The sequence below is a fragment of the Papio anubis genome, chromosome 7 (assembly GCF_008728515.1).
Source record: "Papio anubis isolate 15944 chromosome 7, Panubis1.0, whole genome shotgun sequence".
Classification (NCBI taxonomy): Eukaryota; Metazoa; Chordata; class Mammalia; order Primates; family Cercopithecidae; genus Papio; species Papio anubis.
Window position 1 is genome coordinate 132,537,204 of NC_044982.1, and position 16,804 is coordinate 132,554,007.

Consider the following 16,804-nt stretch of genomic DNA (forward strand, 5'->3'; position numbering starts at 1 on the left):
TGTATAAGCTAACATGTATTGAATACTTACTGTGTGCTAGGTATTATGCAAGGCACTTTGTATTCTCTTATTTAATTCTCACAAAACCCTACTAGTAGATATGATCATCCCTACTCTTCTAGGAAACATCTCTCTTGTAGCTGTCTTCCTGCTCTAGTATGCACTGGTTGCTGTCTAGGTGTTACATAACTGTTACTCTGAGACTTCTTTTCCCTGTCTTTCTGAGATTCCTCTTTGCTTCTCTCCTATTTTGAATCCCCTGCATCTTCCATATCATGGCATACTCCCTCATTTTGGTGAAGTATATCCTCCATTACCTCCCTGAAAATACCAATAACTGAGAATGTCTTTATTCTACCACCATAATTGAAAAAGATAGTTTTTCTGAATGTAGATTTCTACTTAAGAAATATCTGTGTTTCATTATTTTGGAGGAATTACTCTCTTATCTTTCAGGTTTGTGTATTATCTACTTTGTTACTCTCCAAGCTTTTAGAATTTCTTTATCTCTGGTGCTCTGAAATGTCACAGTGATGTGCCTTGCAGCAAGTCTTTTTCTTCTTTCATGTACTTTGCCTAATATTCGGTGGGCCTTTTTATTCTTTTTTTTTTTTTTCTGGAAACAGGGTCTCGCTCTGTTGCCCAGACTAGATTGCAATGGTGTGATCTCGGCTCACTGCAAACTCCGCCTCCTGGGTTCAAGCAAATCTCCTGCCTCAGCCTCCTCAGTAGCTGGGATTACAGGCACATACCACCACGCCTTGCTAATTTTTGTATTTTTAGTAGAGGTGGGTTTTCACCATGTTGGTCAGGCTGGTCTCAAACTCCTGACCTCATGATCTGCCCACCTCAGCCTCCCAAAGTGCTGGGATTACAGGCAGGAGACACCGTTCCCCGCCGGCCCTTTTTAGTTTTAATATTCTCTTCCTTGAGTTCAAGCAAAGTTACTTAAAATGCTTTTTTAATAATGTCCTCCCTTTCCTCTTTTCTTTCTGGAATGTCTATTATTTCAGTGTTGACTTTTGAATTTTCTCCTGTAATTTCCTTATTTGAAGAATCCTATAGTCTATTGTCTTTTAGTTCTACTTTCTGAGAATTTTTTAAACTCTATCTTCTAACTCTATCTTGAAGTTTTTATTTGAGTTATATTTTGTATTTCTACAAGATATTTCTTGTCCTCTGTTTTGTTTTTTTTTTTTGTTTTTTTTTTTGCAGCCTTCTGTCTTGTTTGACAGATGGTTTATCTCCTCTTATCTCGGAATATTACAGTTTTTCTGAGGTATTTTTCTTGGAATTTGACTTAATTCTTATTCATCAGACTTATTCATCAGACTCCCATCTCTCATTTAGGTCTGTGTGTTTCGTGTTATAAACTTTCCCCAAATATTTAGTAGCCCTTAACTGTCCATAATGTGTAAGATTCCAGTATTTATTGGAAGGGTTTTGTTCATGGGCATCTATTGACTAGTGGACTCCACTTTGGGGTGAGCAGAGAGAATTAGTCATTTTGTTGGAAGACTTCCAGGATTTAATATCTATAAGTCTGTCTCATTGGGTTACTTAGTTGTTCCAGAGAGGAATTTTCTTTCCTGGCAGGTATATGTTTGTCTGCCAGTATTTTAGAAGCCAAGTGAAACAAAGGAGTTGGAGAGGTACTTACTGTTCGGTATTAGGACTTTCACTTACTCTCTCACTTCTCTCTCTGCTGTCATCTACTCTTCCAGTCTCCCTTTTATATTTCTTTTACAGTTCATGTAAATTAAATAGGACAGCATGTACTCTTTGGTATCTTCTTTTTATAAGTAAACTCTTCTGGCCAGGTGTCGTGGCTCACACCTATAATCCCAGCACTTTGGGAGGCCAAGGTGGGTGGATCACCTGGGGTCAGGAGTTCGAGACTAGCCTGGCCAACATAGTAAAACCTGTCTTTACTAATAATACAAAAAATTAGCTGGATGTGGTGGCACACGCCTGTAATCTCAGCTGCTCGGGAGGCTGAGGCAGGAGAATCACTTGAACTAGGGAGGCAGAGGTTGCAGTGAGCAAAGAACGCGCCTTTGCACTCCAGCCTGGGCGACAAGAGCAAAACTCCATCTCAAGAAAACAAAACAAGCAAACAGAAAAACACTTTTCTTTGAGATTTATCTGTGTTATTTTGTATATCCATTCATTTCATTCCATTGCTGAGTAATTCTACTAATTGCATATACCACAGTTTCATCTTTCAAAGGACATTTGAGTTATTTCCAGTTTAGGCTATTATGAATGAAATTCTGTGAACATTCTTGAGTAGTATTTTAGAGGATATTTGCTTTTATTCTCTTAAGAAAATACAAGGAGTAGAATTTCTTGGTCATATACTGGTATATGTTTAACTTTATAAGAGAGTAATATTTACCATTTATTTATCTTCTTGTTTGAAATATCTGTTCAGGTCTTATGCCCATTTTAATTGGATAGTTTTTCTGTTTATTATTGATTCATATTATTGACTTATAGTAATATTTTATAAATTGATCTCTTTATTATTATAAAATGTTTCTTTTTTTTGTGGCAATACTCCTCATCATGAAGTCTAATTTCTGATATTATTATAGCCACTTATACTTACTGTATACCTGATTATTTTTTCCATACCTTTATTTTCAATTTATCTGTGTATTTGCATTTAAAGTTCATCTCTTGAGCCTAACAGTGACAAGCACCTTGAACCCAGATCTTTATATCTAAATCTGATTATCCAGTAAAATTTATCAGAGTTCTCTGGAGAAGTGGCTGATTGTAGAGCAGGGATAAGAAAAGTATATGCTGAACCTGAAACATTTTGTGGTGCCAAAAAGTAAGGAAATACACAAAAAAATGGAGAAGATATCAGAAGTGTACAAAAACTAACCTGACGTGACTCTCAATGACCATATCTGGGACAATTTGAGTAAAAAAATAATTGACAATAATGAATTATATCTTATAAGATAATAAAAAATAAATATCAATGAGCCTATGATAATATAAATTAGTGGCTGAATGTATAAATGGGAGGAAGGGAAAATTCTTTATTTCAGCAGAATTATAATTAATTAATATAAAATAGAAATAGTAGAAATAGAAAGTCAACATTTGGCAAGCACCACAGTAATAATTGTTGCAGGCAAGAATCATCAATGGATGCTAAAGTTTGTGAGAAAAAGTATGATGAGAAATAGGTTATTTACGTATCCTCAAAGGCTTTTCCTACAATAAACTGTTAATTACAAAGGGGAAGATATTGAGAACCATGGAAGACAGCACCTTAACCAAATGATTGAAGTGTTAATATCATTGCAATACAACAAATCAGTATCATGTGCCTCCTGATATGATGTGCTGAGAAGGGCACAAGCATCACCTTTATGCTATTGCAAAAAATACATAATCTAAAGTCAACCATGAAGAAATCTTAGAAGGATGTTCTATAACTAGTCAGTACTGCTCAAAAATGTCAAGATTATAAAAGACAAAGAAAGACTAAGGTACTTTCCAGATTAAAAGAAGAGAAGCTAAGGAGACAGGACTACCAAATGCAATATGTGAATCTGAATTGGACCCTGGACTAAAATTAGGCAGACAACTGGTGAATTTTGAATCAAGTGTGTAGAGCAGTTAATAGTATTTCTGGTTTTGATCATTATAATATAGTTATTTAAGATGTTAACATTTGAGGGATCTGGGTGAAAAGTATATGAGGATTCTCTCGCAGTATTTTTGCAATTTTTTTAAATCTGAAATTATTTTAAAATGGGAAGTTGACTGGACACAGTGACTGACACGTGTAATCCCAGCACTTTGAAACACCAAGGCAGGAGACTCACTTGAGCCCAGGATTTGAGACCATCCTGCGTAAGATGGCAAGACCCCATCTCTTCATAAAAAAAAAAAAAAGCAAAAAAGTGAAAAAAAGAAAAATATTTAATAAAATATTTTTAAATAATAATGATAGATGTCTTTTATAGGCAACATATGATTAGGTTTTGCATTTTTATTCAGCTTGACAATCTGTGTCTTTCATTGGACTGTTTGTCATAATTTATGTGGCTGGATTTAGCTCTCAGAATGTGCAGTTTATTTCTGTTCATCTCATCTGTTTCTTTGTTTCTCTTTTCCTGCCTTATTTTGAGTTAGTCAAATATTTGCAATATTCCATTTTAACTCTTCTCTGTGCTTTTTAGCTCTGCAGTCAATTAATGATTAACATATCAATCATACCACTTTATATAAAATGTAAATCTTGCAACAATATAGATTTGATTATTCCACCTATCTTGTGCGCAATGCTGTCATTTGTATTACATCTACATGTATTTTAAACAAAGATTGAGAAGGTACCAAAAAAAAAACCTTACCCACATGTGTACCATTTTCCGGTACTCTTTACTACTCTCTTGAGATCTGAACTTCTATCTGGTGCCACTTATCCTCAGCCTGAAGAACTTCCTGTAGCATATTCTGTAGTGCCAACAATTTGTCTGCTGATGACAAATTATCTCAACTTTATCCAATAGTATCTTGATTTTCCTTCCCTTTTTGATGGATAGTTTTTGCTAGATATAGAATTCTTGGTACATTTTCCATTTCAGCACTTATAGATATCATTCAGTTGTCTTCTGGCTTCCATTATTTTTGATGAGAAGTCAACCATTATCTGTATTCTTATTCTCCTGTGTGTAATGTATTGTTTTTATTAGGCTGCTTTCAAGATTTTGTTTATCTTTTTTGTTTTCAGCATTTAACAATGATGTGCCTACCCATTTTTCTTTATGTTGATCCTGCTTCAGTTCACTGACTTTATTGACTGTCTCAGCTTGTGTTTTTCTAAATGTGTGACTATTTTGGCTGTTTTTTCCCCCAAATATTTTTCTGCCCTATTACCCATCCCCTTTTATGGAACTCCAGTCACACATATGTCAGAATGCTTGAAATTTTTCTGCAAGTTCCCTTTATTTTTCATATTAGATAAATTCTGTCTCTGTATCTTCAAGTTCATGATACTTTTCTCCAGTCATCTTCCATCATCTTTTAAACCCATCTAGTGAATTTTTTTATTTCATGTATTATATTTTTCAGTTCTAAAATACATTTGGCCAGGCGTGGTGGTTAACACCTGTAATCCCAGCACTTTGGGAGGCTGAGGCAGGCGGATCACCTGAGGTCAGGAGTTTGAGACATGGTGAAACCCTGTCTCTACTGAAAATACAAAAATCTGCCAGGCATGGTGGTGCATGGTACATGCCTGTAATCTCAGCTACTTGGGTGGCTGAGACAAGAGAATCACGTGAACCCAGGAGGTGGAGGTTGCAGTTAACCGTGATTGCACCATGGCACTCCAGCCTGGGGGACAGAGCAAGACTCTGTCTCAAAAATAAAATGAAATGAAATAAAATAAAATAAAAACGTGCATTTGATTCATTTTTAGTTTCCCTTTTACTGCTGAGATTCCCCATCTTTTCATTCATTATGACCTTATTTTTCTTTTAAGTCCTTTGAACATCTTTATAATAGCTGCTTTATTTTCCCTGTCTGCTTATTCCATGATCTGCATCATCTTGTGACTGATTTCTGTTAATTACTTTTTCTCTTGATACTGGGTCATATTTTTTTTATTTCTTTGCATGTCTAGTAATTTTTTTATTGTAGGCTGGACAGTGAATATAGTAACAAACAGAGACAGTGAATTTTACTATATTTGCCTGAGGTGTGTTGATTTTTTCTCTTCTCTTTCCTCTTCTCTTCTCTTCTCTTCTCTTCTCTTTTCTTTCTTTTTCCTGAGATGGTGTCTTACTCTGTCACCCAAGCTGGAGTTCAGTGGCACGGTCCCAGCTCACTACAACATCTGCCTCCTGGGTTTAAGCCATTCTCCTGCCTCAGCCTCTCAAGTAGCTGCGATTACAGGCATGTGCCACCACACCTGGCTAATTTTTGTATTTTTCGTAGAGATGAGGTTTCTTCACCATGTTGGCCAGGCTGGTCTCTAGAACTCCTGACATCAGGTGATCTGCCCACCTCGGTCTCCGAAAGTGCTGAGATTACAGGTGTGAGCCACCGTGCCCAGTGTTGATTTTTGTTCCAGCAAGTTAACATAGCTGAACTCCAAATTCTGCTTCCCTTTTGGTGAACATCAACTGAAATCAATGCTGAGCCCTCTCAATCTTCCAGCTGTTGACTTTCACCTGTTCAGTTCAGGGGAAATCTAGGGATGTGGGTAAGGGTTTATATATAGATTTGGAAGAACTCTGGTGGCTTCTTTTTTTCTGGGATTTTTCTCCTCTTTTTCTAGATATGCTGTCAACCCCAAACTAGGCCTTCTGACTCCTCAAGCCAGTAATAGTGCAGATTTCAGCTTAAGTTCTAGGCTTGTCTGCATTATGTGGACTGTGGAATGCTACTAGAGGAAAAGCCATGTAAATACTGAATCCTACCTCGTGTAGTTCCTTCTTTCAAGGATTGACGTCTCTCCAGTTTCTGCTTGTTTTGGGTTATTCTGTTGTACTTTCAAATAGCTCTTTTAGTATTTGGTCACAGAATATAATGGTTATCTGCAGAAGGATTAATCTAATGTATGCTACTCTGCCATTACCAGAAGTTGTAACACATTACTTTTTATTTTCCATTGATGCTGCATAGGATTGAATTTAAAAAATTCTACATTTTCTGTGAATGGTGGCACTGTCTCATCAAAATCTTCTAAAGGAATTGAGCATCTTACTAATCATATTTTTTCTTGTTTCTCTTATAGACAAGAGATGATTTCCTAGGTCAAGTGGATGTTCCACTTTATCCATTACCGGTTGGTATAGGTGCCCATGATTTTCCTTTTGTGTTTATGTTTTTAATTTAATAAATACTTACATATATACAATATAGTTAATGTAAATAATTGATTTATCACATGTATACTACTTTTATTTATTAAACATACCGTTTTTCTAAAAAACTCATTTCAGTTTTCCGTTTTCATTTTCTCTTTAAGATTTCCATACATGAACCCCAGTGAGAAATAGAGAACTTCTGATGTTTGTTGGCATTGTGAAAACATTGTGTAAAAAAGATTAGTTTGAAAATATTCTGCTGAATAACTAGAATGAGGAGTGCCTAAGCTCTCAGAAGAAAACTAAGGTAGTTTATGACAATAGAAACATAAAACACTGAGAATCAGGACTAAGAATATAGCAAGGAGGAAAACAGATTCAGGAAACATTGCAAAATAGAACATTATTGAATCACATGTCTGACATGGAGGCTTAAGAAAATAAGAAGTAAAGATAATACAAGTTGAACTTGCAAGATAAGAGTGGCATCTCATATAGAAAAGTGAGGAAGAAAACCCATTTTGTTTTGAAATGCAAAAAATTTACTGTTGGACAGAGTTTTGATAGGAAACAAAGAAAATGAAAGTTTAAAGTAGACTACTGACAGATAAAAATCAGTTATGTAGGGAAAAGGGACTAGAAAGATTAAGTGTTATCACTGTCCAGGCAACAGCAGAATCTCTGAAAATAATGGATTTTCCTGATAAAACAGATAAGAACGGAGGGCCAGCCATTGACTCTCAGTCAACATGAGTGGATCAGAAAAGAAAGAGAAGACAGACAAGGGGAAACAGGAAGAGAACCAAGTAAAATAATGTCATGAGAATTTAAGAAAAGAGTTTCAAGGCAGACTGGGTAGTTAACAATACAAAACATCAGAGAAGAAGAATAAAAACTAACAGCTGCTGAATTTTAAAGAAAGAAAAAAAATACTTCTTTTTCAGTCTTTTGAGTTATATTAATTAGCTCTCTACAGTCTTTCCAGAGCATAATCTTTTTTTTTTTTTTTTTTTTTAAACAGGGTACAGGACCATAAGCTTTCAGTAATATATTTAATCTAGTCTTACTTTCCAGGCTATTGACTTTTTTGGTCTCCTAGAATTATCTCCATGCTTTAACCAAGCCAGCCTGCAGACATGTGCATAGTCCATACTGTTTTGGGATGTCAACATAGTAACCACTCTATATTGTTTTTCTGCTTATTGTCTTCTGCCCTCCCTTTGGCTCCACAACCCGCCTGCTCAGCTAGTTTTCATATGACTTGTGATGCTGGCTGCAATTCCTCTTGGGCAGGAAAGCAAAAGCGCTGTCAAGTTAGCATTTAATAAACTAAAGCTACTTTTTTTTCTCACTTCCAACTTAAATTATGCCTTAGGTGATAGTTCATGAGTATTCTTGAAAAGTACATGCTTTTGGTGTTATAGATATATTTTGAAAACCCACTATTTTATTCTAGACAGAAAATCCAAGATTGGAGAGACCATATACATTTAAGGATTTTGTTCTTCACCCAAGAAGGTCAGTAAGTATAAAATAATAGCATATTAAATTTTTTATCTCTTCTTTACACCTTACAGTAGCCTCATTAGAAATTCAGGATTTAAACCTCTGTAAATAAGCTACTTCTAAATATTATTATTATTTTTAAAACTTCATTGCTATTTCTGATTAAAAGTACTATATGCACATTGCAAAACACTCTGAAAATACAGAAAGTGATCACACCCCTTTGGGAAAGATTTGTCCTTCTAATACTTATCAGACCAGAAGGCTAAAATTTGTCATTATTTTATATTTATTTTTTGTCTTAAAGTTTATGTCATATTGTCATACTGTGCTTTAAAAAATCACAAACATGAATTCATCTAAAACCATTATCCAACTCGACGTGCACAAAGCCAGTTTCAGAAAAACCTAACTATATTTTGTATACTTTAAAAAGTATTTTAGAAGACTCAAATATTTAGAGAAAATAACATAAGACTGGAATTTAAAACCCAAATAGCATGCTTATAATTCCATTTTCCCAAAGTTACTTGATGTTTGTCAAAAAAATTTAAATTTAAGCTGTAACCAGAACTCCTTTTGATCTTCTATACCACATTGACAAGTAAAATCTAGTCGAAACGTGTGTGGATTTACTCTCAAAAAGGTCAAACTAAAGCAGAGAAAGGACATCTGTGAAAGTAACAGTATTTGTCTTGTTTCTTAAACTATAAAATGCATTTGAAAAGGTACTATTGGAACTTAGTAAAATTTTTCACTTAAAGTGATGTTTTTAAGTTACTGTTTGTAATATAAATATTAAAACAAAATGAAAAGGAGTGCTCACTGACTGTTAATATTTACTCTATAAAGGAAGTCACATTTAATTTCTGTAGATGTCTGGAATGTAAATCTTTCGTCTTTTAATTTTAGACTGATTGTGACATCTGCATATCAGGAATGACTAAATTGTTTTTTCTTATTTGATTGTCCTAGAAGCCTGCTTTTCAATTTGTCACATGCTTTCTAGCTTCTTTATCTTTAAAAAATACAATTTGCTTCTTCTGTCTGCAATGAATATTATTGCAAGTGTAGAAAGAACTTTATTCAGATAGAAAATGTACGACTACATTCCTAAATTTGTTTGAGCCCCATTAAGTCAAAACCTTGAGGCTTCTTTTCTAATTGAGAAGACATGAAACATACAATTGTAGAGAAACTTTTCAGCAAAACATTATCTGAGCACATTTTCTGTATCCATCTTTTATAGCCACAAGTCAGAATGTTCACATCTCCTTCAGTATGGAGACACAAGCCACATTAGCAGCCTTGGAAATAAGCATCGGGGATTTCACTGACTACTCGGGAAAGGATACACTGAATGTGCCAAATTCATGAAAACTATACAGAGAAGAGCTAAAAAGATTAGGGGAGGCTTGGGAGTGGGGGTAGGTAATCTCTTGAAGACAGAATAAAAAGATTAGGACTCTTGTCTAGAAAGACAAAGGGTAATTGCTACATATCTGATATCTGTAAAAATCATCTCCAAAAAAATCTATATAGAGAGCTGAGACAAGCAAGGATTTCTTAAGTAAATCATAGGATGCTAGAATTGATGAGGGCAATAGATAGAATTAAGCCTTAAATTAGAAGCTTATGAAAGCACTGTAATCGCAGCACTTTGGGAGGCTGAGGTGGGTGGATTGCTTGAGCCCAAGAATTCCAGACCAGCCTGGGCAACATGCAAAACCCTGTCTCTATAAAAAAATACAAAAATTAACTGGGCGTGGTGGCGCATGCCTGTAGTCCCAGTTATTTGGGAGGCTAAGGTGGGAAGATCACCTGAGCCTGGGAGGTCAAGGCTGCAGTGAACCGTGATTGAGCCACTGCACTCCAGCCTGAGCGACAGAGGGAGATGCTGCCTGAAAAAAAAAAAAAAAGCAGCAGCAGCAGCTTGTGAAAGACAGGTTTTCAAAAGATTTAAAATATTACTACAGCAAGCAGCAGCCTTTAGCTTAGACAACTAATTATTCAAAGAGGTGATACAATATAAAAATAGATTAGGTAAATTAATGTGTGACAGATTCAAACAGCTGCCAAAGAGATGTAGCAGGTTTCAGACACTTATCAAGCCTTGCCCTCTACTCTTCTGTCATCCAAAAAAATATGGCCAGATTAGTATCCCTAAAGCACATCTCTGAGGATACCTTTCTCTATCCCCCAAATTCTCAGTGATTTACCAAAATATGCAAAATAAAGTCTGAAGTTGTCTGATTTTGCCTGACCTCTGGACCATCCCAACCTCCTGTAGTTCCCTTAACATATCCTATAATCTAGCCAAACTCAACTACTGCCATTTCCTTAATTGCACCCGCAGTTTCCCACCTGTTTCCTGGATCTTGCCCTTTTCTCCACTCATAATGCCTTTTCCTCTATTGCCACAGATAAGAATCCTCCCCAATCTCCTAATCCCAACCCAAAGACCAGCTTCTCTTTGACATTGTCTCTGATGGTTCACTTAAATTTCCTTAGCATCATCTTTGTGGCATAACAATTATTTATTTATATATGTTTCCCTTTTCTCCACCTTCTATTCCTTTCCCTGGATATCTTCTGCCCTGGAACTTGTTTTTGAACCTCCCTTTGTAGACCCCCTGGTACCTAGTGGGTGTTCATTAAACTCTTATTAATTGAATACTTTTCTCCCTGGTGATAAAGTTTTATGAATATTTATTTTCTTTTCTACAGTCACAAATCAAGAGTTAAAGGTTATCTGAGACTAAAAATGACTTATTTGCCTAAAACCAGTGGCTCAGAAGATGATAATGCAGAACAGGCTGAGGAATTAGAGGTGAGATTTTATAAATATTTGGTTAAACTAAAAAAAAAAATTTAATTTCTTATTTTACTGTACTCTGAAGAACAATAACTATTGAATGAAGTTAACGTGTAAATAAAAATTATTTACTTGGACATTTATTTCACCCAAGCATTCATTAATAGTCTTTCCTCTAAGGATATTTCTGTCGAATGAATGGCCGTTATTGATGGCCTTCTTAAAGGTTAAGGAGTAGAGAATAGAATATAAATCTAGTTTTTCAAAGTTTTCTAAAACTGTATATTCTCTCCATTAAAGTAAGAACACAATTTAGTATTTTGAAGTTAAATATATGGACATTTTGAGGAGACTCCACTGATTAGGAGCTCTTTTATGAAATTTAAGTCCTGTTAATGTTCTTATTATGGTGAGAGGGCTCATAGGAAAGGAGGGGAATTAGGGAGCAGGAAGAATTTAAGTGATCTAATAAAGAGCCTTCTGTATGTGCGGCAAGTAGAATTTAACAATTTTCATGGATAACAGGATGAGAGGAAAGTCCAAGTCAAGATTTGTGTAGAGTTACGTGCATCTGGAATAAGCAAGTAAGAGGCAGAAAATACGTACTTGGAATAGAATTGGATAGGTTTTGGAGACTGGAATCCTAGTTGCACACTATCTAGCCAGACCTGAGTGAGTCATTGAACTTTTCTGAACCTCAGGATCTTGTTTGCAGAGTGACAGGATGGCACCAGATGACCTCGAGGGTTTCTTCCAGCAGAAAAATTTATGATTTGGAAAGGGGTCAAAAAAACACCTGCTCCTTGAGGTTCCTTTTGAAAGCACGTTATCATCAAAAAGAAGTATTTATTCAGTAGCTATATTAGTCCATTTTCATACTGCTGTGAAGAAGTACCCGAGACTGGGTAATTTATAAAGCTTTAAAAAGAGGTTTAATGGACTCGTAGTTCCACATGGCTGGGGAGGCTTCACAATCATGGTGGAAGGTGAAAGAGGAGCAAAGGCACAGCTTACATGGTGACAGGCAAGAGAGTGTGTGCCGGGGAACAGCCCTTTATAAAACTATCAGATCTCGTGAGACTTATTCACTGTCATGAGAACAGCACTGGAAAAACTCACTCTCATGATTCAGTTACCTCCCACTGAGTGCCTCCCACGACACGAGGGGATTATAGAAGCTACAATTCAAGATGAGATTTGAGTGGGGACACAGCCAGACCATATCAACAGCAGTTACTGAAAGCAGAGCACACAGTGTATGGCACCAAATTGCTCTGGAGGCTTCTTATTTGGTGCCTTGCTTAACACTTTTGCCTCTTTGACTGAGGGCCTGTTTATGTCTGCATAAGAACAGTGAAGCTGAGGGCCTTCCCCAGGGGCTAGGCTCTACCTCACATGCCCATGTACCTTGAGAAAGAAAGCTCTAGAACAGGTAGTGAATTTGCAGCAGAGCTGTCTGGGAAAATTTTAAATGCACTGAGATTTTGCTTTGCAAGAAAATCCATAATAATAGAAAGATAGAAGGAAGACTTTTTTTTTTTTTTTTTCCTGGAGTCAGGGTCTTGCTCTGGGGCCCATGCTGGAGTACAGTGGTGCAATCTCAGCTCACTGCAACCTCCTGCCTCCTGGGTTCAAGCAATTTTCATGCCTCAGTCTCCCAAGTACCTGGGATTACAGGCATGTGCCAGCATGCCTGGCTAATTTTTGTATTTTTAGTAGAGACGGAGTTTTACTATGTTGACCAGGCTGGTCTTGATCTCCTGGCCTCAAGCCGTCCATCTGCCTCAGCGTCCCAAAGTGCTGGGACTACAGGCGTGAGCCACGGTACCCGGCCAAGAAAGAATCTTTTTTCTTCACTCACAGTATAGGTAGCCCCTAGTTTGGTGACCAAAGAACTTATCTTCTCAATTCTCTCTTCACTTATTTGATTAACTTTTTCTTATGTATTTTTATCTGATTTTCATATAATAATCATTTTTAAAGTTTTCAAGTATTTATTCAGTAGAAGTTTCTCTACCTGGTTTTCGGTGTACCAGAGTATCTTGCATAATGGAATTCTGTTTGAAATGAAGGATATCTGCTGTAAAGAAAGAAAATTATTTATTTAGTAACTTAAAAAGATTTAACAGCGTTTCATTATTTAGTGACCTGCTCCAAGTTTTGCCCACATGCACGCATCATAGGACCCTATTCACAGTTGAGTTTCTGTGGAGAGAACTGCTTCACTTCATTTTGTGGTCTCATGTCTCAATGTTTGAATTCCCTCAGAATGCACCTTATAATTTCAGGAGATGTAAGCGTGTAGGAGTTTATTTATGAAAGGCCCTAGGAATTCAAACACATGAATCTGTGCTTATTTACCTTCTGTGTAGCTAATGACTAGAATGGTCTTGCCTAGTCCTTTGACAGCTAGTTTGTGACTATATAAATTCTACTAGGAAAACAATTGTAATTTTGAAATGAAGCTCACTCTTAGTAGTTTGTATTCTGTAGTAAAGTATGACTATAATAGATAATTATGTAACGGTTGATGTTTGTACCATTTGCAACTTTGGTTTAGTTGTATGTATTTTACAAAATTAACATATAAAATGTTGGTTGTACCTCTGAATACTTTCTTCCTGACCCTCTTTGACTTGATTAAATTGTGAGTGATTACATATTGGCTTTGAGGTTAGAAATTAAATAAGGTTCATTGATGCTTAGAAAGTTATTTTATAAAGAATACCAGCTGATACATATTTAATAGGAAGGCCTGGTATCCAAAAATTGACTGTATAGAGGCATTTTATCCAGTCTTTCTAAACAGTGTTTGATTGTACAACTCTACTTCCACAAATTTGAGATAGGTTTTTCTTAAGCCTTTAATTAAATTAATTTTTGTTCTTTCTCTTCTTGAATTCACTCAGATAATATAAATACATTAAGCAGACCTTTAAGGGAGAAATCTCTAAGAAGCTTTAAAAGAAATATTCTTTTGGTACCATTTTTCGAGTGCTGAGTATTTTTATAATCCTTTACAGCAGTAGTGAGAACTATTTTATTAATAAATTGTATTAATCTTAAAGGAAATTAATCAATGATTATGTTCAACCAAAAAATGTTAAGCTTATATTTTCTCACAAAATATAAAAACTTAACTTACATGTTTTTGGGATTGAAACCAGAAAAATGCAATCTGATTCAATATATGCAAGACTAATTTTTAGGTATGCTAGATCCTATATTATCATAGTTTAAGGGAAAGGAAAAGAAAGAAGGAAGATAAACATGAATGGGCAGACAAAGTAAGAGGATATAGGGAAAGAAGAGAATGGAATTTGGGCAATAAAAAGAAAAAAAAACAGATAACAATTCTTATAAAAGAGGTAAAAAGGAAAAAAAAGAGAGAAGAAAGGTTAGGCACAGTGGCTCACGCTGGTAATCCCAGCACTTTGGGAGACTAAGGCAGGAGGATTGCTTGAGCCCAGGAGTTTGAGACCAGCCTGGGCAACATAGGCGAGACCCCATCTCTACAAAAAAAAATAAAAAATTAGCTCGGCATGGTAGTATGCACCTAAAGCCTAAGGCGAAAGATTACTTAAGCTCAGGAGGTCAAGGCTGCAGTGAGCTGTGATGGCACCACTGCACTTCAACCTGGATGTCAGACTGTGTGGAGAGAGAGAGAAGAAAGAAAGAGAAATTCCCATCCAGACCTTTTCTCCCAAAATAATTTATTCCGTCTTCTTGCTCCTCCACTACCCATTACCTTCTATACAGAGCTAGCCAAAATAGATCAACCTTGCTGCAGAAACCCCCTATCCATTTCTCCCTGCTACCAAAACACATTCCTTTCCTTCCCAACTCTTCCCTGAGGCCTCGTTTTCAAGTCTAGCCTTCCAACGTAGAAGAATTCTCTTCCATCTTGGAAGCAATCCACTGCCTGTCACACAACAGTCATTTACTGGTGATCTCCAGGCCTATAACAGAAACTCTGTGTATCTAAGGAAATTATTCTGTGTCAGTTATCCAAGTACCGAACATGTTTGCCACTTTGTCATTTGCTCTTTATAACATATATATATGTTAGTAGTTTTGGCCATACACAAATTTGAGTGTTTTGTTGTCAAATTTATAGATCTTCTCTTTCATGCCTTCAAGGTTTGGTGTCATACTTAACAGTGTCCCACTCTTAAAATGTATTTCTAAAATTTTCAGCAGTTTGTTATTAATACTTTTTGGTTTCACTTTTAAACGTTTAGATATTATTCAGTCTGTAGCTTTTCCTGATACAAGGCATGAGGTAGGGATTCAAGGGAAGTTTTTTCCAAATGGATGCCCATTTTCTAAGTAATCTTTTTTTTTTTTTTTTAAACAGAGTCTTGCTTTATCGCCCAGGCTAGAGTGCAGTGGTGCAATCTCTGCCTCCCGGGCTCAAGCAATTCTCCTGCCTCAGCCTCTCAAGTAGCTGGGATTACAGGTGCCCGCCACCATGCCTGGCTAATTTTTGTATTTTTAGTAGAGACAGGGTTTCACCATGCTGGCCAGGCTGGTCTCAAACTCCTGACCTCAAGTGACCTGCCCACCTCGGCTTCCCAAAGTGCTGAGATTTCAGGTGTGAGCCACCATGCCCGGCCAAAATTCCTATAAAGTTGAGTTTCTTTCTGGGCAAATCTATTGAGCTGCCTGTCAATGCATGCACCAGAACCACGCAGCTTTAATTGTTACCATTTATAATATGTTTTATCTGGTAGGGTTGATCTTCACTTCTTGCTCTTCTTTTTAAAAATTGTGCTGCTTATTCCTGCTTGTTTATGTTTCTATTTGAACTTGAGAATTGCCTTGTATCTTTTTTTTTTTTTTTTTTTTTTGAAACGGAGTTTTGCTCTTGTTGCCCAGGCTGGAGTGCAATGGCGTGATCTTGGCTCACCGTAACCTCTGCCTCTCGAGTTCAAGCAATTCTCCTGCCTCAGCCTCCCAAGTAGCTGGGATTATAGGCACCCGCCACCACGCCCAGCTAATTTTGTATTTTTAGTAGAGACGGGGTTTCTCCATGTTGGTCAGGCTGGTTTCAAACTCCCGACTTCCGGTGATCTGCCTGCCTCGGCCTCCCAAAGTGCTGGAATTATAGGCCTGAGCCACTGCACCCGGCCTATTCTTCTAAAATCATAATGTAGTTTTGTTGGAATCTTGGTAAATTTGTAGATTAACGTGGGAAGAATTGACACCTTTGTGAGACTGAGTCTCACAAAGATTAAACTATGAGACTGCCAAGATTAAACTATGTCTTTCCTTTATTTAAGTCTTCTTTTGTGTCCTTTTGGGAGCATTTTTAAATTTTCTTCACCAGTTTATTTCAGTTTCTAATGCTTTCCTAACCAATCGGTATTTAATAGAATCTTTGACCAACTGCCTTTTCTTTTATGAGGTTTCTCATATAAAAGCATTAACTCTTGGTACTCTTTTCTATCAGTTCCTACTTTAACTGCCCTAAGGCTTTATGTTAATTTTGCCCCTTGTTAGTCTCTGAGAAACCAAACTTCCAGTGCATTTTTTTTTTAAATCTTTCTTTGGCTGTTTTATGACTTGATAAAATGCCTTGCCTTGGTCTGGAGGAGAAAGAGAGAAATCAGACAAGGGAATCAGAATGACTTTTCCATCA

At 36.4% G+C, this 16,804-nt stretch overlaps 1 protein-coding gene across 5 annotated transcripts in view; it reads left to right on the top strand.

The window, feature by feature from the left end:
* The window catches only part of LOC101016432 (NEDD4 E3 ubiquitin protein ligase), a 167,811-nt gene that overhangs the window by 110,828 nt on the left and 40,179 nt on the right, over positions 1 to 16,804 (top strand). For 3 of the 5 annotated variants that reach the window (XM_021940594.2, XM_021940592.2, XM_021940597.2), the window contains 3 exons: positions 6,770 to 6,820; positions 8,299 to 8,360; positions 11,076 to 11,178. In XM_021940594.2, coding sequence (XP_021796286.1) covers positions 6,770 to 6,820; positions 8,299 to 8,360; positions 11,076 to 11,178 — 216 coding nt within the window. Of the gene's footprint in view, positions 1 to 6,769; positions 6,821 to 8,298; positions 8,361 to 9,685; positions 9,776 to 11,075; positions 11,179 to 16,804 lie in introns of those variants that run through there. The other 2 variants (XM_021940593.2, XM_021940598.2) reach the window with 2 other exon arrangements.